This window comes from Cibotium barometz, chromosome 47 (genome assembly GCF_041138505.1).
Source record: "Cibotium barometz isolate CiBa-2024 chromosome 47, ASM4113850v1, whole genome shotgun sequence".
In the NCBI taxonomy this organism is placed as follows: domain Eukaryota; kingdom Viridiplantae; phylum Streptophyta; class Polypodiopsida; order Cyatheales; family Cibotiaceae; genus Cibotium; species Cibotium barometz.
In genome coordinates, this window is record NC_141092.1 from 46737892 (window position 1) to 46764529 (window position 26638).

At 42.0% G+C, this 26638-nt stretch overlaps 1 protein-coding gene across 1 annotated transcript in view; it reads right to left on the reverse strand.

Moving 5' to 3' along the window:
- LOC147611769 (protein transport protein SEC16B homolog) overlaps positions 1–15886 on the reverse strand; it is a 32154-nt gene extending 16268 nt beyond the window's left edge. Inside the window, exons 1-5 of the mRNA XM_086784833.1 lie at positions 12696–15886; positions 12220–12546; positions 11989–12117; positions 11780–11902; positions 11482–11655 (exon numbers count right to left, since the gene is read on the reverse strand). Of these exons, the coding sequence (XP_086640959.1) occupies positions 11482–11655; positions 11780–11902; positions 11989–12117; positions 12220–12546; positions 12696–15137 (3195 nt within the window). The 5' untranslated portion in view covers positions 15138–15886. The remainder of the gene's footprint in view (positions 1–11481; positions 11656–11779; positions 11903–11988; positions 12118–12219; positions 12547–12695) is intronic.
- Between the last annotated feature and the right edge of the window lie 10752 nt (positions 15887–26638).

Genomic DNA, 26638 nt, shown 5'->3' on the forward strand with positions numbered 1-26638 from the left:
CTCGTAATGAGGCTAGGATCTCATTTTTGAAAAGAGAGCTGGAAAATCAGAAAATGAATGAAGGAGATGATATGTCTAGCCACTTAAACAAGCTGCAGGATTTGAGAGAACAACTCATCAATGTGGATGAGATTATTCCTGAGACACAGCTTGTGTCCACCATCTTGCACTCTTTGCCAAGATCTTACTTGGCTTTTCATACCTCTTTGAACCTCAGCATGAGGAATGCTGTTGAACCCCTCAAGTATCAGAAACTTGTTGCTCTCTTACTACAAGAGGAGCAAATGAGGAAGAATATGAATATGAACACAAATGCTGAACAAGCATTTACTACAGGTCAAAAGGGGAAAGGAAAAACTCAGCCAAAGAGTGCAAATCAAAATTCAGGTGATGGTGGTTCTTCACAGGATACCAAGAAAAGTGATGGACAGCCCAAGAAGAAGGGCAAATGTCATTACTGTAAGAAGCCAGGTCACTACATCACGGAATGTAGGAAGAGGATTGCCAAAGAGAAGGCAAAGGAAGCTGGGATGTCTGTTAATGATGCTTCTAAAGCTCCTCCAGAGACTGCTTCTTTTGTTGAGGACAAGGATTACTGTTTTTATACATGCAGCTATGATGCCTCTTGGTCTTCACAGGCACTCAGTTTGACAGAGCATGCATGTACTTGGTATTTTGATAGTGGTGCCTCAAAGCATATCACATCTCGCAAGGATTTGTTTAGTCATGTTGGCCCTGCCCCTGTTGGCAAAACTGTTCAGTGTGCCAACAATGCTTCATATCCAGTTCGTGGCATTGGGGAGATTCAGTTCACAGCCATTGATGGCTCCATTCTCCGCCTTACAGATGCCTTATATGTACCAGGGATAAAGAAGAATTTGTTGTCCATTTCTTCTTTAGCACATTGTGGTATGCAAGTCCACTTTGATGATAATAAATGCATGGTCAGAGACAAAGCTAATGCCTTGACCTTGATGCTTACTGGTACATTATGTCATGGACTTTATCAGTTGGATGCATTTCAGCCAGTGGATCAGTCTGCTTATCATGCATTCACTCTTACTCCATCTATGGTTGATGCGGAGTTATGGCATGCTCGCATGGGGCATGTAAATTTTGGTAGTCTTATGCTTATGCAGCGACATAACATGTTTACAGATCTACCTCTCATGGAGAAGCCTCCAGATCACATTTGTGAAGGATGTATTTTGGGAAAAATGCACAGGTTTTCCTTCCCACGTGATCAGGCTCTAAGAGCAACAACAAAGTTGCAACTTATACACAGTGATCTTTGTGGTCCCATGCAGACGGAGTCATTAGGTGGTTGCTTCTATTTTGCAACATTTATTGATGACTTCTCTCGTATATGCTGGGTCTATCCTTTGACACAGAAATCACAGGTATATGATGCATTTTTGGCCTTTGTAGCACTTGCTGAGACAGAGTCAGGATGCAAGGTGAAGACTCTCCGTTCTGACCGAGGGGGGGAATATATGTCACATATGCTGAATTCCTTTCTTGGGAGTAGAGGTATAAAACATCAGTATACTACTCCTTACACTCCACAGCAGAATGGGGTTGCAGAAAGGAAGAATCGGTCACTCATGGAGATGGCCAGATGTATGCTAAAGGCAAAAAGGCTACCACATATCTTTTGGGTGGAAGCAGTCATGTGTGCTTGTCATATTTTGAATCGATGTCCCACAAAGGCATTGGTTTCTATTACTCCTTTTGAGGCTTGGCATGGCCGCAAGCCTTCTGTATCGCATTTTCGTATCTTTGGGTGTCTTGCATATGCACACATACCCAAAGAGTTGAGGAGGAAGCTGGATGATAAAGCCACAAAATGCATTTTTGTTGGGTATAGCCGTGAGAGCAAGGGCTACAGGTTATATGACCCACTATCCAGGAAGATATTCACTAGTTGGGATGTGATTTTTGATGAAAAATCAGAAATATCCAGGGCTGGTTATGAGGCAAATCAGGCTGAAAATGATGTGTTTGAAGGTCTACTACCCATGGAGTTTCATTCCACAGTTGGTGATCCAACTCATGAGGGTACAGGACAGCCAGCAAATGATGTAGGTGGTGCAGAAATTCAGCAGCCAAATGAGCCAGAAGCTGAACCAAATATGGGGCAGCAGGCACCACAGGTCAGACATATACCTAGATGGTATTTGAGGACATTACAGGACAGCCATTTAGAGGTCCTCTTGCTGGTCGTACTCGTAGGGAGACAAGGACCAATGAGCATGCACACATCATGGATTTGAATCTGGTTATGGCAGCCAGTTTACAGGATGATGATGAGCCTGATTCATTTGTGGATGCACGAGATAATGTGCATTGGAACAAAGCCATGCAGGATGAGCTTGATTCTATTAAAAGGAATCAAACATGGGATTTGGTTGATCTGCCCAAAGGCAAGAAAGCAATTGGCACCAAATGGATCTATAAGTTGAAAAGACATGCAGATGGATCCATTGACAGGTACAAAGCCCGTCTAGTTGCAAAGGGCTATGCACAAAAGAAGGGCATTGATTATGAGGAGACATTTGCTCCTACATCCCGTATGTCAACACTTAGGTGTGTCATTGCATTGGCTGCACATCGTGGTTGGGTTGTTCACCAGTTGGACATAAAGACTGCATTTCTACATGGGGACCTCGAGGAGGAAGTTTATGTATTTCAGCCCATGGGTTTTGCAGAACATGGTCATGAGGGGAAAGTTTGCAGGCTGAAAAAGGCCTTGTATGGTTTGAAACAAGCTCCACGAGCTTGGTATGCAAAAATAGATGCTTTTCTACTCACTGAGGGATTTGTGAACAGTCCATCAGAGGCCACTCTGTATGTAAAGAAAGAAGAGACAGATCTGCTGGTCATCAGTCTTTATGTGGATGATCTCTTGCTCATGGGATCAAATGATGACAAAATTGCAGCCTTTAAGGAGATACTGCAACAGACATTTGACATGTCTGACTTGGGCCTTGTACATTACTATTTGGGCATACAGTTTGTGCAGGATAACAGAGGCATTGGGTTGTTGCAATCACGCTATGTTGCTAAACTTCTGGAGAAGTTTAAATTTCAGGATTGCAAGCCTATTAGTACTCCTATGGAGCCTGGGATGAAACTGTCACTACAAGATGACAGTGTTTCCTTTGATGCCACTACATATGCTCAGGCTGTTGGGTGCCTTATTTACTTGTGTAATACAAGGCCAGATATTCAGTATGCAGTCTCTCAGTTGAGCAGATTCATGCACAGCCCGCGGTTGTCACATTGGCAAGCTGTGAAGCGTGTATTCCGTTATTTGCAGGGTACCTTGTCTCTTGGATTGCTTTATCCTGAGGGGGGTGACATGCAGTTATACGCTTACAGTGATTCAGATTGGGCTGGTGATTTTGATACCAGACATTCCACTAGTGGAAATTGTTTCTTTCTTGGCTCTTCATGCATTTCTTGGCTAAGCAAGAAACAGACCACAGTGGCCACTTCGTCTTGTGAGGCAGAGTACAGAGCAGCCTACACTACTGCTGTTGAGTGTGTTTGGCTGCGTCGTCTCATGACTGATATGGATATTTCAGTGGAGGAGCCTACACCTATCTATACTGATAGTCAGAGTGCCATTGCTGTGGCCAGGAATCCTGTGTTTCATGCTCGCACGAAACACATTGAGATTCACTATCATTTTGTTCGGGAGAGACTCCAGGCAGGAGATATCAGTCTGATCTACTGTCCTACAGATCAGAATGTGGCAGACATCTTCACCAAGGCATTACCACGTCCGAAATTTGAAGCATTCCGCAATGCTTTGAATTTGTTTCCTTTTGGTGAATGATGTACAGTGATCACATATCACTCCAGGGAGGTTTGTTGGGTTTTATGCTGTGTATGCACCCAAAGGAGTGCTAGTGATCATCAGTAGATTACTGGGGCACTTTTTACTTCAGCTAGTGGAGGTTTTTTCCCCCAGTTTAGTTCAGTTTCACTTATATGCAGTTTATAAGTGTTTTGGTCCACCCGGCACATTTTATGGCCGGACATGTGAACACTTATCTTTAGGGTCACTATTATGTGGCTATTGTACTTCACTTTTATCATTAAGCATATACTGAAGTCGTGTTCTCTCTCTCTTTTGGTTTTCCATGACTGCTTGAAGCTTGTGTAAACCCTAACCCTAACACTTCATTGCCTTCATAGAGGTGGTGACCCCATTTGGCACTACATACCACCTATGTGGTTGTTCCCCCCCCCCCCCCCCCTTGTATGAGATAGCCTTCTCCTCATAAAGCGGCCAACCAGAGGAGAAGTATCTCTCCCCCTTATGATCACTTGTTTCTCGCCCTTATAGGCGAGTTTGTATTTAGCCCTTCATGGTTGTACTTAGCCCTTTGTGGTTGTTCTCTCTTTAACTAATTGAAGGATCTTTTTCTCGAAAAAAAAAATCCACTTTGACAGAGAAGACGAGAGAGAGAAGACAGATAGTAGTCGACACAGTATTGGGTCCCAATTCACCCACTGAAGGGGGCCCCCCTGCAAGCAGGAGTATTTGCTTATATTCTTTGGAAAACTTTTACAATGAATATGAATGATGACTGGGGACTACCAAATGCAAGGACGAAGTAGACCAAACGCAGGCTCATCCAAATGCTGTCCAAGCTCCGTAGAATTGCTCTTCAATGACCACTATGCGATCCCAAAACTGAGGGATGCACATATGCTGGCTGAATGCTGAAGATGCTCTTCATAAAGGACTTGGGAATGCTGCTGAAAGTATGCACAAGGGAGCCAGTGGCTGTAGGCACACTTTACCTGCTGGAAAACTGCTGTGAACTGATTTGTGAATGGATGATTTATGCTGAATTTTAAGTGCTAGTGCTGGCCGACTGCAGGCCTAGGCATCTACAGGCTGCCAACTGGCTGACTATGCCTTATTTAGCCTGGACACTGCCCTTTATGGGCTGGCCCATAGGCTTGTCTACCTTGTACTATATGCAACTAATGCAAACCTACTGCTATGGCTTGACTTCTACATGCACTAACTGATGAATTCTCCAAGTGGGTAAGAGGACTAACACATGCAGACTCTCTATGGCTGTGGAGATTGACCTACGTAGCTCGTGCTTGACATGTCCCGGACCAGGGCTCACAATGGGGCCACGGCATACGACAATTATTCCTAAAAAAGGAAAATCCTACTCAAGAATGATGCACTGATGTAGAGCTAGTGTGTCACATAGCACTCCAATGCACCCCTCCTGGTAAACTTGATAACGGAGTGGACACTGTGTCATTCTTCCTTCCTCCCTAGACTTCTGACTTTAACATTTTGCCTGAACAACTTCCACTTGTGATCACCATTTCCAAGTCTTGCTAAAGAACTGAGCATTGGTTCCACTATTGTCCCCATGCCTACTATCTCTTTCTCTCAACACAGCGGCGGGTCACCTACCAGAACTGATCATGCCTCTTGCTAGGCCTTTGGAACTAATCTGAAAGATAATGATGTACTGATTCTAAGTACATCCTACCTCAGCATGCTTTCCTCCAGCTTTGCCTATTGCAGACGACTCCATATGCTACCCTGGCTACGTTCGTGGATCTGTGCACGCCCTTGGGACTATGCTTAGTGGTCAAGGCTGAATGCTATGATACCACTGTTGCATGCGCGGAAGCTTTACTGCTTAATCCACAGTCCTAAGCTTGATTAAGAACAAGATGTTGATTAATGAAAAAGATTCACAGAGGAGAGAAGAGAAAGAGTGTTGGTGTTAGGGTTTTCTTTGTATTATGGTACAAAAAGATGACAAACGTATGTACATCTTCTAGGCCCTTGGTCTACCCATTAAGGTGACCTCTGGCCTTCTACTAACATATACCGTCATAAGGCCAAATTAATCTGAACTTACGAATAATTTTAGGAAAAAAAAAAAAGAGAATCCCCAAAAACAAATAAAATTTAAAAAATAATAATAAATTAAATTAAAAATAGACACCCGAGAAAAAGGTTAGGATCCAATGCAAAATGATGACTAATGCTTATATAGGTTTATGGGCTGCATGTCGGCCATATGAACTGTTGTCGGCCAATCTTTGGACAAACAAATATCTATGAAAATGCCTATATGCTGGTAAGGAGTTATGCGCATTAAGTGGCATATGTTTAAGGCTATGGCCGATTTCAATGTTTAATTGCCTTAATGGTCAAGTGTCTTGTGAAACCCTCGGGCCCCTCCAGAAGTTATAAATGCAGCCAAGGGGGCTCTCCAAGAACGGTCGCCTATCAGTAGGGGCTTCCCTAGACCTGGCCATACAGCATAAGGCAGGTGGCTTGATGACATGGTGCCTATACAGGTGGTTCAGCTGGGTCACAGCAACCAATGCACAGCGGAATGCCCTTCAGATGAGGATTCACAAATATGCAGCTGGAATTGTGATAAGGAGAGTGTATATATATATATACCTACATGAATCCAAGAACATGCCCAAATTCACCTTTTAGGAACGTGCATGTTATATACTCATGGTAGTCAACCCACAAGACTATATAACTATGAACTCCATTATGCGTAGTATGGACTAGATACTATGACATCCCCACTAACGTCATCAGTGCCCAATAGTGGGTGTATATCTCTGTATCAAGATATGCTCTCACACGCACTCCACACACACACACACACACACACACACACACATAAGAGCATATATTCACACAACCCTTCGTGCTGAGTTTCTGTCAAACAATAAGTAGTTGATAGGGAAAATGCACCGCTAAAGATAGAAAGAATAAGCACAATATCAACTGGCTGCAACTCAGACGAAAACTTCACAATGTGAAATCTGCATGTCCGCTGATACGACTGAATTATATACCTAGATGAATCCAGGAACATGCCCAAATTCACCTTTCACAATGTGAAATCTGCATGTCCGCTAATACGGCTGAATTATATACCTAGATGAATCCAAGAACATGCCCAAATTCACCTTTTAGGAACGTGCATGTTATATACTCATGGTAGTCAACCCACAAGACTATATAACTATCAACTCCATTATGTATAGTATGGACTAGATACTACGACATCCCCACTAACGTCATCAGTGCCCAACAGTGGGTGTAGATCTCTATATCAAGATATGCTCTCTCTCACACACACACACACACACATAAGAGCATATATTCACACAAAGCCCTTCATACTGAGTTTCTGTCAAACCTCCAAAGATGCAGGGCAGACTCAGCCATAATGAAGCCTAGCACTAAGGGAAGTAGCAAATAGAAAGAATCAGTACAGCAAATAAGTAGTTGATAGGGAAAATGCACCGCTAAAGATAGAAAGAATAAGCACAATATCAACTGGCCGCAACTCGGACGAAAACTTCACAATGTGAAATCTGCATGTTCGCTAATACGGCTGATTTATATACCTAGATGAATCCAGGAACATGCCCAAATTCACCTTTTAGGAACGTGCATGTTATATACTCATGGTAGTCAACCCACAAGACTATATAACTATCAACTCCATTATGCACAGTATGGACTAGATACTACGACATCCCCACTAACGTCATCAGTGCCCAATAGTGGGTGTAAATCTCTATATCAAGATATGCTCTCACACACGCACTCCACACACACACACACACACACACAAGAGCATATATTCACACAAAGCCCTTCGTACTAAGTTTTTGTCAAACCTCCGGAAATGCAGGGCAAACTCAGCCATAATGAAGCCTAGCACTAAGGGAAGTAGCAAATAGAAAGAATTAGTACAACAAATAAGTAGTTGATAGGGCAAATGCACCGCTAAAGATAGAATAAGCACAATATCAATTGGCCGCAACTCGGACGAAAACTTCGCAATGTGAAATCTGCATGTCCGCTAATACGGCTGAATTATATACCTAGATGAATCCGGGAACATGCAGCAAAAACAATGGAGAGCTTGTGTGCAAGAAAAATGACGCTTGCAAGTAGAGGAGTCGTCGTGCATGGAATTTTAGGTGCCCACACCTACCCTTTGCCACATGGGCGGTCACCCCTCACTTATCAGGTGTCCCGCCCACACAGCTCAGCCAATTCGGTACCCACAGGGTTTGGGCTTTGAGCACTTTAATAAAGTGTCCAGCCATTTTTAATGAGCGTGAACTTGCAAAGGTTATAAACATTACAAAGCATTTTAATAGATTAAAACAAAGGTTTAGAGAGCACTTACCACCTATTCACACTACAAAACACATCAGCATTTAGGGCATTCTCATGATGCACGGGCAGGCATCCCCAATGTTGCATAGAAACGTGTTTCTTACCTGGTGGAAACATACGAAATGTTTCACCCGTTTCTTGAAACGTTTCGTCCTGTATGAAATGTGTTTTTTTGCAACCCAATCTTCATATAACCCTAAACCACATTGCCATCATTTCACACGTTTTTTCCATGCACCTTTTCTAGAGGCAGTTCCTTGCACGTTTCTCAACAATATGTGTGCCAACTGGCCAGTGATAGTGCGCCTGTGAAAGCCCCGCGTGCTCCTTCGTGTCCTTGGGCCTTGTGGAGGACTATTCGAGGGGTAATTTTCTTTTGTGCTTTATGTACGTTTTCTCTGCAGAGCTCACAAAGAAGCATGCTTTTTACCCTGTGCTCAATATTTCTTGCATATCTTCCTCCCCTTTCTCTATTGAGACCTGAGACTACCTGCCTTGGACAATATAAAGTGAATTTGGAGCGTTTTTACAGGGGCAGCTTGATTGGGTGAGCCATGTATTTTCAGTTGCATCTAGCATGGTGAACTTTGTGTGGTCTCTTATAAGTTATGTCATAGGACTAAATACATATTTTTTTGTATATTCTAAGTTAAAAATATACATATTTTTTCTTTTTTTTTTGAAACCTTTTTGGACCCGTTTCTTACCTTTCAGGAAACATTTCAAAACGTACGAAACCTGTTTCATACCTACCGTTTCAAAAACACCTGGTAACACTAGGCATCCCAACCTTGTAAACAAGGCATTCATTGCAGACAGTCACATGAAAACAATTCACGCAAAAACAATTTCAAGTAACATGTGTGCAAGCGCACTTTGTTATGAACAAATCTCCCGGTCATGGAGCATGTACAACACTAGCATTTCTGAACACAAGTCTGGCACACCGAAAAGCGCGGAACTCAGATCCAAGACACACGGATCCACACATTGGTCACAAACGGGCACAAAAATTGGAATCCCATACACTCAGATCCACACACTGGCCTAAGTAAAGGTGGCAAGAAGGTTGCCCCACCTCCATAAATTGGCACAAGACTAGAGAAGACCATTTGGGTGGCCAAACGGTGACAGTAGCAAGGGCGAAAGGCATTCCTTCGCGCTTGGACTCCCGAGCCCTTCCTTTCCAAGAAGGACGGAGGAGTTTCCTAGCATTATAGGCCTCTAGAGAGGGTTTTTTCCCCCTCCCCCTGTGATGTAACCTCCCTTCCAAAGCAGCTAGCCATTGAGAGAGCTCCCCCTTTCATGTCTTTTGTATATATTGACTACATTTTTGCATTGTTTGTACTATGCCACTCATCAGACAAGCTTTTTCTTAACTAATGAAAGGATCTTCTCTTGGGGAAAAAGGAGGCTACACTACGGTTGAGTGGTTTTGATGAAGCAAGCTATCTATGTGAATTTAGGGATTCGCCCTCTTGAGTTATTTTACTGTGTTAGGCTCAAATCTAAAATTAGGATTTTGTGACTTCACACTTGCTAGAGATGTTGGGCAATATATCACTGGCGATCTTGTAGCAGTAAATCGAACCATAAGTTGCTGATTTTTCCCTCTTTCAAGCTGCTGCCTAGTTGTTTGTCTCAGAGTTTTTATCATTTCCATTATTTTTCAAAGCTTTAATTGAACTAAGGTTTTACACCTTAAATATTAAAGTGTTTTTTACACCTTAAATATTAAAGTGTTTTTTATACCTTATACCCTTTCATAAAGTACCAGCCCAATCTGTGTGGTCTGCTCACATAGCATAGACCAAGTGCTATGGCATCCCCACTCACGTAATCAACACACAAGTGTAGGTGCAAGTTCATGCATAAAGATATGTCACCTTAGTAGACAAATCTTCATAGATAAACCATTGAACTGAGTGTTTATCACTTCCCTGGAGGTGAAAGGCAGTCTCAGCCACATGACAAAGGGTAGCCAACTTTAGTCCTCCCGCAAATCTCCACATCAACTTTCATCAAACCCACGCTTGGAAGAACAAGACAACGAGCTGCTCCCATTTTGCACCAAATGGCAACCAGCTGAAAATACACCTTCACAATGTATATTTCTTCCTGCAAATTTTGAGCACATCTCCACAGGAATTAAATAGCTTATTGGTCCAACTCCTGAAACACTCCACCTGTTGAGGGACCATCCTGGTGTAAGGATTGAATCTGGTGGAAAAACATTTTTGGTGCTCTCTGTCTACAAACTCGGCTTCCTTGCGTTAAATCCATCTCTCATAAATGGCAAACTTGTTTTGCCAAAATCTCCTCTACTTCGGCTTGCTAAGCCCAAGCCTTTTACTTTTCTTCCCAAGTATGTTGTTTTGCAGCTTACTACAAGTTTGGTTCTCTTCTCTAGCTTTCTTCTGCAAAACGCTTTTCCATCAACTGCAACAAGGCATCCTTGAGCCCATCCACATTCTAACGGTCTTTCTGCATCATGTGCATAATCAATCTGCCGCATCTGAGACATGGCTGGCAATCCAGTTGCGGTATTTGAGGCTGAATTGATGATTGAAGGCTGCAAACAACCTCCAAAACCCATTATCTTCCCAAAGCAAAAAAATCTGGCTCCACCTTCTCTAGTACCTTTGTTAGAAAGCAAAGAGAAACCAGATCCGATACCACTGTCATATATCAAAGAGAAACTTCGCAACCAGCTTTAGTACCAATGTCAGGATTACACAAAAGAAATTGTAGCCTAGATGACACATTCATCTGAGAGTTGGAACTTAAACATGCGACACTAGCTCTCAATCCTGGCCTATATCTTGCATTGAGAATTCCCATAGGCCTTCCACTGCAAATTGAAATTGCACATACTAAATAATAAATTACATAACTAGTGCAGCCATACACTCACCTTGGCATAACACCACACCCTCTAATTCCAATCACTAACTACATAACTAGCGCACCGTACACTCACCTTGGTATAACCCCACTCCCTATGAAGGAATGCACTGCTGCATCCCATCACCGTATTATGTCAGCAATTTCATAACAAACTTGCAGAAAGAACAATCAAAGTGTATAAGCAGGCAGCACGTCAACTCTTCATGTATACATAAGCCAGTGATAGATTCTCATTTGGCAACTAATGTAGGGTGGCAGCTCTTGCTTTAACTAAAAACTATAACTCACATGGTCATTTGGAATTACACAACAGCATGTTCCGTTTTTTCTACTTCAAGGGAGAAGCTCACAACCTTTGAACTGGACGAAACTGGCAAATAGGGGCCAGGAGTTCCAGCTGATAATGACAAGCTTCGAGTCCTGAAAAGTTCTGTTGTCTGCCCGGCAAACAGCAAAAGCAATGTTCGCAAAGGAGAACCAGGCAAAAACTGTTGTTGAGCCATTTGTAGGACCGTATCTGCATACACCTGTTACACAGGTAGGAGCCAAAAGGGACTAATCAGCAGCTCCATCATGCCTGAAGTCACAACAACTAATAGTGACTGCTTGTATAAGGGATTGTGATACAAGCCAAGACACTACAAAACCAACCTTCTCACCCAGCTGCCATGCAAGAACCAGAGCAAGACCCCACAGCTGACCCTGCTGAGCAAGCTGAAGAGCTTCTTTCCTTTTCCCATCCATCAGATTTCTTCTCACTTCAACTGCAGTTGCCTGCAAAACACGTCATCTTTGTAATGCTCTTGCAAAGCAAGGCTGTTTACACCAGTGGACAAGACAGATATAACTTCATAAAACACCTGTAACTCATGCTCTGTTGGCACTGAGTGCAAGGCATCTGCAGATGCAACAATGCCCTGATTCCAATGGCTCTGGCTCTTGGCAGATGCTAACAGCCTTCCTAATGCAGCCTCAGGTCCATCTTCCACCTAAATTAAAGAAGTAATTGGCAGCTTGATCTTAACGATGATATCCTGGATGCAAAAAATTTGAGCTCTTTCGTGTAAATTCTTTCATTTACGAGGTCAAACCTGTGATTTAAGGCCCGTAGAGCCAGCCAAAGACCGTAATTTGCCATAGTGTAGACAAGCAATCTTGAGAACACCCCAAAGTATGCGAAGTGCTTCTGAGCTTGTGCAGTAAGGGTCTTCCAATTCACAATTTTCGATTCGCTTGTCAACCCACTTCAACAACTCTTTACTCGTAACCCCATGACCTACCAAAGGGCTAGCCAACCCTTGACGATTGAGAGCAGAAAAATATAAGATTCCCTCATTTCGGCTACAGTTTTCTGCAGTTAAGACTGCCTGGTTGAGATCATGAAGAACAATTGGCTCAGGTGGCCCCATTTGTCGAGCCTGCAAAATTTACAAGTAATCGCCACTATTGGACACTTTAACATACATAAATAGAGTGTATCTAGAAAGCTAGCATGCCTACATCTCTGCTAATCCAGTCCCTACATGTTTTACAGCAAGAAGCAGGTTGTGCTATAGTGCAAACTTACCTTCATAGTCACAAGCTTCCCACCGAATCCAAAGACTACCAATGCATGGAGTGGACGTCCTGCAGATGAACGTGCACCTTGATTGGCTGCTCTGGGAGCATTGTGTGGTTGAAAGAAACCTTGTGGGTTGCCAAAAAATGCAGCTTGATCTGCCAGATTGTAGTCTGTCTGAGGTTGATAATTATAGCTAGAAACATTGTTTTCACCACCTTGAAATCCTATCCAAGATCCGGCATTGCCACTCTGCAAAGCCTCTTTCGTGTCGTCAGTATTAGCACCAGCCTGCAGACCTGCATCAAGCACCACAGCTGGAGGTTCCGCCCAAGAATTGAACGACATACCTCGAGTCAAGGTAGTCACGTCACTGCCGCTGCTATACAGACTCTGGCTTCCCCCCTGCCAAAAAGTATTCTGGTTTACTTCACTGTGAGGCTGGCCTTGTTTCTCTGTCCACCCACCCTCAGGGAATGGTGAGGAATTCAACCCATCTGCAGCTTGATAGGCTTCCAGCATATTGTCCTGATTGGACTCACCATCGCCTGCAATCTGCCGCCATTCTTGAGCCTGATAGTCATAATACCAACCAGGATACTGCTCTTCCCAGTTGACTGGCTGTTGATATACCGAATCATTATCGCCAATGTTATTACCAGCCTGCATATCGGCTCCAAATCCTTTGATTGACCCTGATGCAGACCAAGAAGCCTGTTCTTGACCACTCTGCCATGTTGAGCCTGAAGCAGTACTTACAAACTGATCGATTTGAGTTGTTTGTGTACAAGATGGGTCGACGTCCTCCGTGCCAGAAGAAAGATGGCCCATGCTGCTCACAGGCACCTGCTCATCCACTGCAAGTGAGCTAGTTCCGGATTCCCACGCCTGTATTTGTTTCCATTCATTGCATGCATAATCGAAGTACCAACCAGGGTACATGTTCTCCCAAGACTGCTGAAGATCACCCTGTAGCTGAGCCTCGTAGCTGCCACTGCTCATTGAAAAATCTCCATGGAGCTGACCACCAGCTTCTGATACCACATCAGGTGGTCCCGACTCCTTTGACTCTACTACATGCTTCTCAGCACCATTTACCTGCGCATCCATCCCATCATTAAGCACCCCCTGCTGATTCCAAAAGCCGATCTCACTGGACTGCTCCACACCTGTACCATAAAAGCCAAAACTTGCAGGAGGGGCCAGATTCACCAGACTTTCACCTTCCACACTCCAACCCTCTTGTGGATGGGAGGTGGATGCCCACATCAATGATTCAACCTGATAACCACGACTTTGAACACCTGTCCCGTAGTTAGAACTTGCCCCTGCCTGGCCATCCAGGTCTGAAAGGAAATCTGAAAAAGATCCGAATGTGTTTTGTGATCCAAGTGTGTTTGGGGTAAAGACATCACCAAAGCTGCTCCATTGCAATTCTTTAACGCTTGTTGAGGACTGGGCTTCCGTATCATCTGTGTGGTCGTCATTTGTTGAGAGTTGAGCATCAACCGACTCTACTTGGCCACGATCGGATGCTTGAGTTGCAGGATTGAAAGCTAAAGCATCGGATTCAACAAAGCTATTGGTGATGGCTTTGGCACTAGTGATACAATCGCCAGGATCAAAAGAAGCAAGGGCATTCTCAACATGTGAATTCCACATTGCAGGTTGCTGTGTGCCTTCTTTCACTTTCAGATCAGTTAAGTCTAGCTTTGGGCTGTCCAGAGAAGAGATGCAAGACAAGCGAACACCTGTTGCTGGTGCCATTTTAACTGCTGGGTGTACGTCTTCGGGTACAGAAGCTCCTGTTGCCTGCTCCATTTCAAAAGTGCTTTCTACCCGAGGAGAATTCACTGGAGCAGAAAAGGGCACCATAACGGCACTGTTTTCTGCCTGAAGGGAATTTCCAAGTGCGGAGAAGGCCTCTGTTTTGAGGCCAGGTGCAGATAAGGGCGATGTTTTGACACTGTTTTCTGCCTGGTGAGAGCTTTCCAGTGCACCAAAGGCCACATTTTTGTCACCGTTTTCTGCCACATCCGATGCCAGATTTGCATCCATCTGAATGTCTGCAGTTGTTGAAGGGGTCTCCAAAGCCATAATGGCATTGGTTTGCAGCGATTCAATCTGCAAATCAGTAGATGCAGAAACCAAATCTGTGTGAGGGCCACCGTTGCTCGTCAGGGGAGGTTCGCTGATGAGGTTCTCGTCAAGCCAGAAATCATCACCTGCAGGGTCATCTCCGTCATTGATTGCAGAAGCAGCAGGAGCAAGGGAAGATTCTTCCCCGCCTACACTGAGCTTGGAGAAAACCTTACTGAAACTAGCCTCTTCTTCTTGCTCGTGGCTCTGCTGCAGGTGCCCATCCCCAAGGTCATTGGCAAGCTGCTCGAAGAAATCGCTGTCTTCCTGGTCATCGTCAGCCTGAAAGGCGCGTGACCCTACCATCGCCATTCTTTACATCTAGCAGAACAAATCAGAAATCCGCACCTGGTTTTATGGAGCGCCCCATACCCCGATCCTCGTCTGCCGAGGGCTATGGCCAACCACGAAGTCTTGCTGAAACTCAAATCAGCGGCAGACGAAAACCTTGACAGCCACAGATAAACCCTAAGTAGCAAGAAGCCCTAATCCTGACGAAAGCAGCCGGGAACCCTAATCCTTTTTAAAGCAGCAGAAATCCCTGATCCCACAAGAATGAGCGGAAAACCCTAGCCCTGACAAAAGCAGCAGAAAATCCTACTAAAAAAACAGATAGCCGCAATAAGGCTACGACCATGAAAACAGACAGTTTCGCTTGCAAACGCTGTCGAGATACCACAGGAGATCAACTTGATAAGTAAATGAAGGTAGATTAGGTCAAAAATTTTGACAGGTATACCATAGCCAACTATCAGCGTCGCTGTCGCGTGTGTGCATCTATGCATGTGTATGGCTGCGGCAAACAAGTGTGCGTCTATCTATGCATTTATGCATGTGAATCTGTGTGCAAGCGTGTGTGAGTGAATTAGGCTTGTGTCTACGTGTGTGTGTGCATATGTCTATCTGAGATATATGTCTCTCCTCATATTTCTCTTTATGTCTGTCACGTGCATAGACACAACCTTCTCTTACACACAGCACATGCACTCTTTCTCTTCTCACACCCATCTCACTTATACACTCAAACACATAGAAACTCTCTCTCTCTCTCTCTCTCTCTCTCACACACACACACACTTTACATGTACTTGTGGTGGTTGTGTGTACAAGTGTGTGAATGTGTATATAATATAATATTATTATATATTTACTATATGTATATTGATTTATATATCATTATATATTTTTAATTTTCTTATTTACACTTACGACACACACTCACGTATTATATATACATATATATAATATTATAAGTCTTTATATTTTTATATTATATTATTTATTTAAAAAATTATCTCAACATACCCCTATGCTCCTCTCTCTCTCTCTCTCCCCTTCCCCAATGTGTGGCCTCCACCCCCCCTCTCTCTCTTTCTCTCTCTCCTTTGCCCCAACAAGTGGTTCATCACACCCCTTCTCTCTTTCCCCTACTCCAATACTTGGCCCGCTTCCAAACGCCACTTGTCTCCTCCCATCCCAAAAACTTATGCATAATAGATAGTATAGATATAGATATAGATAGATATATTACACACACACATATATGTATACATATATACATATACATCCATACATACATATATATATATATATATATATGTATATACATATACACATATACATACATACATACTACAAACATATATATATGTATATGAATATATATACATAAATATACATATACATATATATGTGTGTGTGTGTGTGTGTGTGTGTGTAATGTATGTATGTACGTATGTATATACATATATATATATGTATGTATATGGCGCATAGATAGATATATTACACACACATACATATGTATACATATATACATATACATGCATACATACATATATGTATATGTATACATATATGTATTATGTATGTATATGTACATATATATATATACACACACACATATATACATATACATATATATATTTATGTATTTATTGTTAGAATTTATACATCTCAGTGTATTTGGGGTAGTATCGATTTTAGGACATTTTATATATTTCTCCTTGATTTAATAGGTTGTGAGTTGGTCGGCCTGCTTTAGTGCAATCGACCAAGTCATGCATACACTATATAAGGAGTTCCCCCATTTCTCACTTCATTCATTCAATCCCTTATACAAGTTCAACATTCTCTTACTGGCCAATTGCCATTGTAAAGCTTCAAGCTAATATAAAAGGTGATCTTGTCAACAAGCTCTCTTGTCTTGTTTATACTTTTGCCTATGCATTCTCCAACATGGTATCATTCGCTAGGACATTTTATGTATTTCTCCTTGATTTAATAGGTTGTGAGCTGGTCGGCCTGCTTTAGTGCAATCAGCCAAGTCATACATGCACTATATAAGGAGTTCCCCCATTTCTCACTTCATTCATTCAATCCCTTACACAAGTTCAACATTCTCTTACTGGCCAATTGCCATTGTAAAGCTTCAAGCTAATATAAAAGGTGATCTTGTCAACAAGCTCTCTCTTGTCTTCTTTACACTTCTGTCTGTGCATTCGCTTAGGTTCAAGCTGCTCCATCTTCTGCAAATCTGCCTGCCATCTCTTCTCTGCCTTGCGTTTTCTGCCCTAGCTCCTCTTGGCTCAGTCCCAAACAGTGGCTGCATTTCCCTAATCTACTACGTTTTTTGGTCCAACCAGCCCTCTCTCTCTCTCTCTCTCTCTCTCTCTCACACACACACACACACACTTTACATGCACGTGTGGTGGTTGTGTGTACAAGTGTGTGAATGTGTTTATATAGTAAATATATATATAATATAATATTATTATATATTTACTATATGTATATTGATTTATATATTATTATATATCTTTAATTTTCTTATTTACACTTACGTATTATATATATACGCACACTCACGTATTATAATATACATATATATAATATTATAAGTCTTTATATCTTTATATTATATTATTTATTTAAAAAATTATCTTAACATACCCCCTGCTTCTCTCTCTCTCCCCCCTTCCCCAATGTGTGGCCTCCCCCCCCCTTCTCTCTCTTTCTCTCTCTCCTTTGCCCCAAGAAGTGGTTCATCACACCCCTTCTCTCTTTCCCCTACTCCAATACTTGGCCCGCTTCCAAACGCCACTTGTCTCCTCCCGTCCCAAAAACTTATGCATAATAGATAATATAGATATAGATATAGATAGATATATTACACACACACATATGTGTATACATATATACATATACATGCATACATACATACATATATATGTATATACATATACACATATACATACATACATACTACAAACATATATATATGTATATGAATATATATACATAAATATACATATACATATATATATGTATATGTGTCTGTGTGTAATGTATGTATGTATATATATGTGTGTGTGTGTGTAATGTATGTATGTACGTATGTATATACATATATATATGTATGTATGTATATGGTGCATAGATAGATATATTACACACATACATATGTATACATATATACATATACATATGTATGTATGTACGTATATATATATATATATATATATACACACACACACACATATACATATACATATATATATTTATGTATGTATTGTTAGAATTTATGCATCTTAGTGTATTTGGGGTAGTACCGATTTTAGGACATTTTATGTATTTCTCCTTGATTTAATAGGTTGTGAGCTAGCCTGCTTTAGTGCAATCGGCCAAGTCATACATATGCACTATATATAAGGAGTTCCCCGATTTCTCGCTTCGTTCATTTAATCCCTTGCACAAGTTCAACATTCTCTTTCTTTGACGAATTGCCATTGTAAAGCTTCAAGCTAATATAAAAGGTGATCTTGTCAACAAGCTCTCTCTTGTCTTGTTTATACTTATGCCTGTGCATTCTCCAACATGGTATCGTTGGCTTAGGTTCATGCTGCTCCATCTTCTACAAATCTGCCTGCCATCTCTTCTCTGCCTTGCGTTTTCTGCCCTAGCTCCTCTTGGTTGTAGATAAGTCCTAAACGGTGACTGCGTTTTCCTAATCTACTACGTTTTCTGGTCCAACCAGCCCTCTTCTTGCTGCCAGCCAGTTTCTTGGCTGCGTTTTCTCCTATAAAGGCAAGCCAGCTTAAATAATTGTTATGCATAAACATGCATAAATCAGGCATAAGCTCAACCACCCAACCACCCAACCACCCCCGAGCCCAAGGGATGCACACATGAATAATAATGAAATACATCATACCTCTACCTTGATGTCCCATACCTGATCATATTAGTCAGTGAAGGATAACATTGGTTGTGGAGCCTCTTGGAGTATTACCCAGTCTCATGCAAGCCTTGCTTGAGTGGAACTCTCAAGTCAATATCCAGTCTCACAACCATACAACCAAGCCACTTCGCAAGCCCTTTCAAATCGAAGTATAGGAGCGTGCCCTGCCTATGATCCCGCCTTGATGTTGGCGGTCCGGTTTATGGAGAAGAGACCAAGGCCTATAACAAATACTGTAGATATAGCCAAGGTATGATAAAGATAACCGAGTCACAAATCCACTGCATAAATGAGCTCAACTTGGCCATATAGTGAATCCTTGATATTAAAAATTCATTTGGATAGAATATTCTTCCAATAGAACAATGCATAACATATTGAATAATACTTTAGGATCTCCTCAAAACTCTAGGGAGTGGACTCAGGATCAAGAGGATGAATTTGTTGCAGAATTACAAGACTAGGAGAATCGGGACTGGAAAGCGCACTCTGTGCTTGTGGGGACTATCATAGAGGAGGTCTCACCGACAATGCAAACTCTCACCAGTGCTCATCAGCAGATATGGTCTATATTGGAGGATCTCTTTGCTCGAGATTCGTTAATGAGGACAGTTACCTTGCAAGGGTAGCTCTACGGTTTGTTATTCCCTAAAGGCAGTTCCATGCAGTCGTTCCTCATGAAAGCCAAGGTTATCCATGACCAGTTATACTGGCTGTGGGTGCAACTTTGTCCTCTTCTCAGCTGGCTATCCTTATCCTCGCCAAGCTTCCCCCAGACTATGATGTGATTTCTCGATCTTTGCGGTGCCAAGTCACATCACTCAGTTGGATTTTGATGATCTTTGCTCCCTACTATTGGAGGAAGAGTCTGTTCTCGTTTCACAGGGTAAGTTGAAGGTGTCAGTCAACAATTCTGATAAGATACTTTCCTTAGTTCAGAAGAAAGGTCGGAGTCGCTACTTCTCTTGCGGGAAAAGAGGACATCTGTCCAAGGATTGTTTGTCCAAGAAGAAGGACGAGACCAAGGGCAAGGCTTCATCTCAGAGAAAAGACAAAGACACGACACATGATAGTGATACAAATTCGAGTACCACTTCTAGGACTCCCGCGCTTCCAGCTCAAGAAAACCTAGATGGTGTACTTCTCTAGTACACATGCAGTTCCCCCCCATGTGCTTCTAGCCAGAGGAGGCTTGTGGGGGCAGGAGAGGGGGCTGATTACAGCTCCACTTATACTGGTGCGTATGGCCCATGATTCGAAGTTCCAAGCATTAGACATCTAGCAGGACATGGTTATCTTTTGTGTAGCAGAGATTATGAACTGGATTTTTTGAGTTCATTGTTCGAGGCTTTTGGGACCTGATGTGTTTTCCATCCACTGTTGGGGATTATGGGCGCGGTGTGTCCAATAGTGGATCATCTATTCTTGGTGCTGTCTCCAAGGTGATTCCAATATTTGCGGTGCTGGAGGGTCCATTGTTGCATCTTCCTCGGCTTATCTTCTTCAGACTCTTGCACACTATAAGCTATAGTGGGGGTGTTAGAATTTATGCATCTCAGTGTATTTGGGGTTGTACATATTTTAGGACATTTTATGTATTTCTCCTTGATTTAGTAGGTTGTGAGCTGGTCGGCCTACTTTAGTGCAGTCGGCCAGGTCATACATGCACTATATAAGGAGTTCCCCAATTTCTCACTTCATTCATTCAATCCCTTGCACAAGTTCAACATTCTCTTGCTGGCCAATTGCCATTGTAAAGCTTCAAGCTAATATAAAAGGTGATCTTGCCCACAAGCTGTCTCTACTCTCTCTCTTGTCTTGTTTATGCTTCCACCTCTGCATTCTCCAATAGTGGCATGTGTGCATCTATGCATGTGTATGGCTGCGGCAAACAAGTGTGTGTGTATGTATGCATTTATGCATGTGTATCTGTGTGCAAGCGTGTGTGTGAGTGAGTTATGCTTGTGTCTACGTGTGTGTGTGCATATGTCTATCTGAGATATATGTCTCTCCTCACATGCATTCTCTTTATGTCTTTGTCACGTGCATAGACACAACCTTCTCTTACACATACACGTGCGCATGCACTCTTTCTCTTCTCACACCCATCTCACTTACACACTCTCACACACATAGAAACTCTCTTTCATTCTCTCTCTCTCTCTCTCTCTCTCTCTCTCTCTCTCTCTCTCTCTCACACACACACACACACACACACTTTACATGCACATCTGGTGGTTGTGTGTACAAGTGTATGAATGTGTTTATATAGTAAATATATATATAATATATTATTATTATATATTTACTATATGTATATTGATCTATATATCATTATATATCTTTAATTTTCTTATTTACACTTACGTATTATATATATACACACACTCACGTATTATATATACATATATATAATATTATAAGTCTTTATATTTTTATATTATATTATTTATTTCAAAATTTTTATCTCAACATACCCCTATGCTCCTCTCTCTCTCTCCCCTTCCCCAACGTGTGGCCTCCAGCCCCCCCTCTCTCTCTTTCTCTCTCTCCTTTGCCCCAACAAGTGGTTCATCACACCCCTTCTCTCTTTCCCCTACTCCAATACTTGGCCCGCTTCCAAATGCCACTTGTCTCCTCCTGTCCCAAAAACTTATGCATAATAGATAGTATAGATATAGATATAGATAGATATATTACACACACACATATATGTATACTTATATACATATACATGCATACATACATACATATATATGTATATACAAATACACATATACATACATACATACTACAAACATATATATATGTATATGTATATATATACATAAATATACATATACATATATGTATGTGTGTGTGTGTGTGTGTGTAATGTATGTATGCACGTATGTATATACATATATATATATATGTATGTATATGGCCGAGTTATACATGCACTATATAAAGAGTTCCCCAATTTCTCACTTCATTCATTCGATCCCTTGCACAAGTTCAACATTCTCTTACTAGCCAATTGCCATTGTAAAGCTTCAAGCTTGTCAACAAGCTCTCTCTTGTCTTGTTTATACTTCTGCCTATGCATTCTCCAACATGGTATCATTTGCTTAGGTTCAGGCTGCTCCATCTTTTGCAAATCTCCCTGCCATCTATTCTCTGCCTTGCGTTTTCTGCCCCAGCTCCTCCTGGTTGCAGAGATCAGTCCCAAACAATGGCTACGTTTCCCTAATCTACTACGTTTTCTGGTCCAACTAGCCCTCTTCTTGCTGCCAGCCAGTTTCTTGGCTGCGTTTTCTCCTATAGAGGCAAGCCAGCCAGCGTTTTCTTCTACAGAGACAAGCGTTGGAGTTTTGGCTATATTTTCTACTCCGGCATCAGTTGTTGGTGAGTTTCTTGCATGTGGAGTTGCCAGACAAGTGGGTGTACATCTCCTTCTTCCTCCACAACTCTCTACCCTACCAGTAGGAGGTTCCCGGTGGTTTCTTGGATTGTTTTGCTGCTATCCACCTCTATCTCTCTCCGGTTTGGGAGGGGGTTGATTGGTTCTGAAGCCTCACTTCATTGGAAAGCACTTAAGAGAAGTCTTTGAGAGCTGAGATTTGTGTTTCTTGTTGCTCATCGACAAGTGTTTGTGGGATATTGTTCAAGGCACTGAGAGGAAGCTCAAGTGTCCTCAAAACTCTAGGGAGTGGACTCAGGATTTGTGTTTCTTGTTGCTCATCGACAAGTGTTTGTGGGATATTGTTCAAGGCACTGAGAGGAAGCTCAAGTGTCCTCAAAACTCTAGGGAGTGGGCTCAGGATCAAGAGGATGAATTTGTTGTGGAATGACAAGACTAGGAGAATCGGGACTTGAAGGCCCACTCTGCGCTTGTGTGAACTATCACAGAGGAGGTCTCACTGACAGTGCAAACTCTCACCAGTGCTCATCAGATATGGTCTAAATTGATGAGGGCAGTTACCTTGCAAGGGCAGCTCTACGGTTTGTTATTCCCCTAAAGGCAGTTCCATGCAGTCGTTCCTCGTGAAGGCCAAGGTTATCCATTACTGGCTATGGGTGCTGCTTTGTCCTCTTCTCAGCTGGCTGTCCTTATCCTTGCCAAGCTTCCCCCAGACTATGATGTGATTTCTCGATCTTTGCTCCCTACTATTGGAGGAAGTGTCCGTTCTCATTTCACAGGGTAAGTTGAAGGTGTCAGTCAACAATTCAGACAAGGCACTTTCCTCAGTTCAGAAGAAAGGTTGGAGTCGCTACTTCTCTTGCGGGAAAAGAGGACATCTGTCCAAGGATTGTTTGTCCAAGAAGAAGGACAAGACCAAGGGCAAGGCTTCATCTCATAGAAAAGGCAAAGACACGACACATGATACAGATTCTAGTACCACTACTAGGACTTCCAGGGCACTTCTGACTCACGAGAACCTAGATGGTGTACTTCTCTAGTACACATGAAGTTCCCCCCATGTGCTTCTAGCCAGAGGAGGCTTGTGGCAGGAGAGGGGGTTGATTACAGCTCCACTTACTGGTGTATATGGCCCGTGATTTGAAGTTCCAAGCATTTGACATCTAGCAGGACGGTTATCTTTTGTGTAGCAGAGATTATGAACTGGATGTGTTCCGAGTTCATTGTTCGAGGCTTTTGGGACGTGATGTGTTTTCCATCCACTGTTGGGGATTATGGGCGCGGTGTGTCCAACAGCTCATCATCTATTCTTGGAGTTCATTGCACACTTGTGTGGGAATTCATGGCCAAGCAAAGTTCCTTGCTCTTCGTGGTGGCATCTTTTTTCGAGGAACAGGTTGGTGGGTGCTGTCTCCAAGGTGATTCCAATATTTGTGGTGCTGGAGGGTCCATGGTTGCATCTTCATCGGCTTATCTTCTTCAAACTCTTACACATTATAAGCTATAGAGGGGGTGTTAGAATTTATGCATCTCAGTGTATTTGGGGTTGTACATATTTTAGGACATTTTATGTATTTCTCCTTGATTTAGTAGGTCATGAGCTGGTCGGCCTACTTTAGTGTAGTCAGCCAGGTCATACATGCACTATATAAGGAGTTCCCCCATTTCTCACTTCATTCATTCAATTCCTTGCACAAGTTCAACATTCTCTTGCTGGCCAATTGCCATTGTAAAACTTCAAGCTAATATAAAAGGTGATCTTGCCCACAAGCTCTCTCTACTCTCTCTCTTGTCCTGTTTATGCTTCCACTTGTGCATTCTCCAACAGTGGCGTGTGTGCATCTATGCATGTGTATGGCTGCGGCAAACAAGTGTGCGTGTATGTATGCATTTATGCATGTGTATTTGTGTGCAAGAATGTGTATCTGTATGCATTTATGCATGTGTATCTGTGTGCAAGCATGTGTGTGAGTGAGTTATGCTTGTGTCTACGTGTGTGTGCATATGTCTATCTGAGATATATGTCTCTCCTCACATGCATTCTCTTTATGTCTTTGTCACGTGCGTAGACACAACCTTCTCTTACACACATACACGTGCACATGCACTCTTTCTCTTCTCACACCCATCTCACTTACACACTCTCACACACATAGAAACTCTCTTTCTCTCTCTCTCTCTCTCTCTCTCTCTCTCACACACACACACACACACACACACACACTTTACATGCACGTGTGGTGGTTGTGTGTGCAAGTGTGTGAATGTGTTTATATAGTAAATATATATATAATATATTATTATTATATATTTACTATGTGTATATTGATTTGTATACCATTATATATCTTTAATTTTCTTATTTACACTTACGTATTATATATATACACACACTCACGTATTATATATACATATATATAATATTATAAGTCTTAATATTTTTATATTATATTATTTATTTAAATTTTTTTATCTCAACATACCCCTATGCTCGTCTCTCTCTCTCCCCTTCCCTAATGTGTGGCCTCCCACCCCCCCTCTCTCTCTTTCTCTCTTTTATTTGCCGCCCAACAAGTGGTTCATCACACATCTCTTCTCTCTTTCCCCTACTCCAATACTTGGCCCGCTTCCAAACGCCACTTGTCTCCTCCCGTCCCAAAAACTTCTGCGTAATAGATAGTATAGATATAGATATAGATAGATATATTACACACACACATATATGAATACATATATACATATACATGCATACATACATACATATATATGTATATACATATACACATATACATACATACATACTACAAACATATATATATGTATATGTATATATATACATAAATATACATATAAATATATATATGTATATGTGTGTGTGTAATGTATGTATGTACGTGTGTATACACATATATATATATGTATGTATATGGCGCATAGATAGATATATTACACACACATACATATGTATACATATATACATATACATGCATACATACATACATACATACATATATGTATATGTATATATACATATACATATGTATGTAGGTACGTATATATATATATACACACACACACACACATATACATATACATATATATATTTATGTATGTATTGTTAGGATTTATGCATCTCAGTGTATTTGGGGTAGTACCAATTTTAGGACATTTTATGTATTTCACCTTGATTTAATAGGTTGTGAGCTAGTCGGCTTGCTTTAGTGCAATCGGCCAAGTCATACATGCACTATATAAGGAGTTCCCCCATTTCTCACTTCATTCATTCAATCCCTTGCACAAGTTCAACATTCTCTTACTGGCCAATTGCCATTGTAAAGCTTCAAGCTAATATGAAAGGTGATCTTGTCAACAAGCTCTCTCTACTCGCTCTCTTGTCTTGTTTATACTTCCGCCTGTGCATTCTCCAACATGGTATCATTCCTTAGGTTCAGGCTTCTCCATCTTCTGCAAATTTGCTTTCCATCTCTTCTCTACCTTGCGTTTTCTGCCCTAGCTCCTCCTGGCTGGATCAGTCCCAAACAGTGGCCGCGTTTCCCTAATCTACTACGATTTCTGGTCCAACCAACCCTCTTCTTGCTGCCAGCCAGTTTCTTGGCTTCGTTTTCACCTATAGAGGCAAGCCAGCCAGCATTTTCTTCTAAAGAGACAAGCGTTGGAGTTTTGGCTATGTTTTCTACTCCGGCATCAATTGTTGGTGAGTTTCTTGGATGTGGAGTTGCCAGACAAGTGGGTGTACATCTCCTTCTTCCTCCACAAGTTTCTACCCTTCCGGTAGGAGGTTCCCAGTGGTTTCTTGGACTGTTTTGCTGCTGTCCAACCTCTATCTCTCTCCGGTTTGAGAGGGGGTTGATTGGTTCTGAAGCCTCGCTTCATTGGAAAGCACTTAAGAGATGTCTTTGAGAGCTGAGATCTGTGTTTCTTGTTGTTGTGGATATGGCTCCCCCCTGTGTACGAACAAGGATGAGAAGTTGAAAGGACCCAACTATGCCCATTGGAAGCTTTAAATGCGGATCTAGTTCATCGACAAGGGTTTGTGGGATATTGTTCAAGGCATAGAGAGGAAGCTCGAGTGTCCTCAAAACTCTAGGGAGTGGACTCAGGATCAAGAGGATGAATTTGTTGCGGAATTACAAGACTAGGAGAATCAGG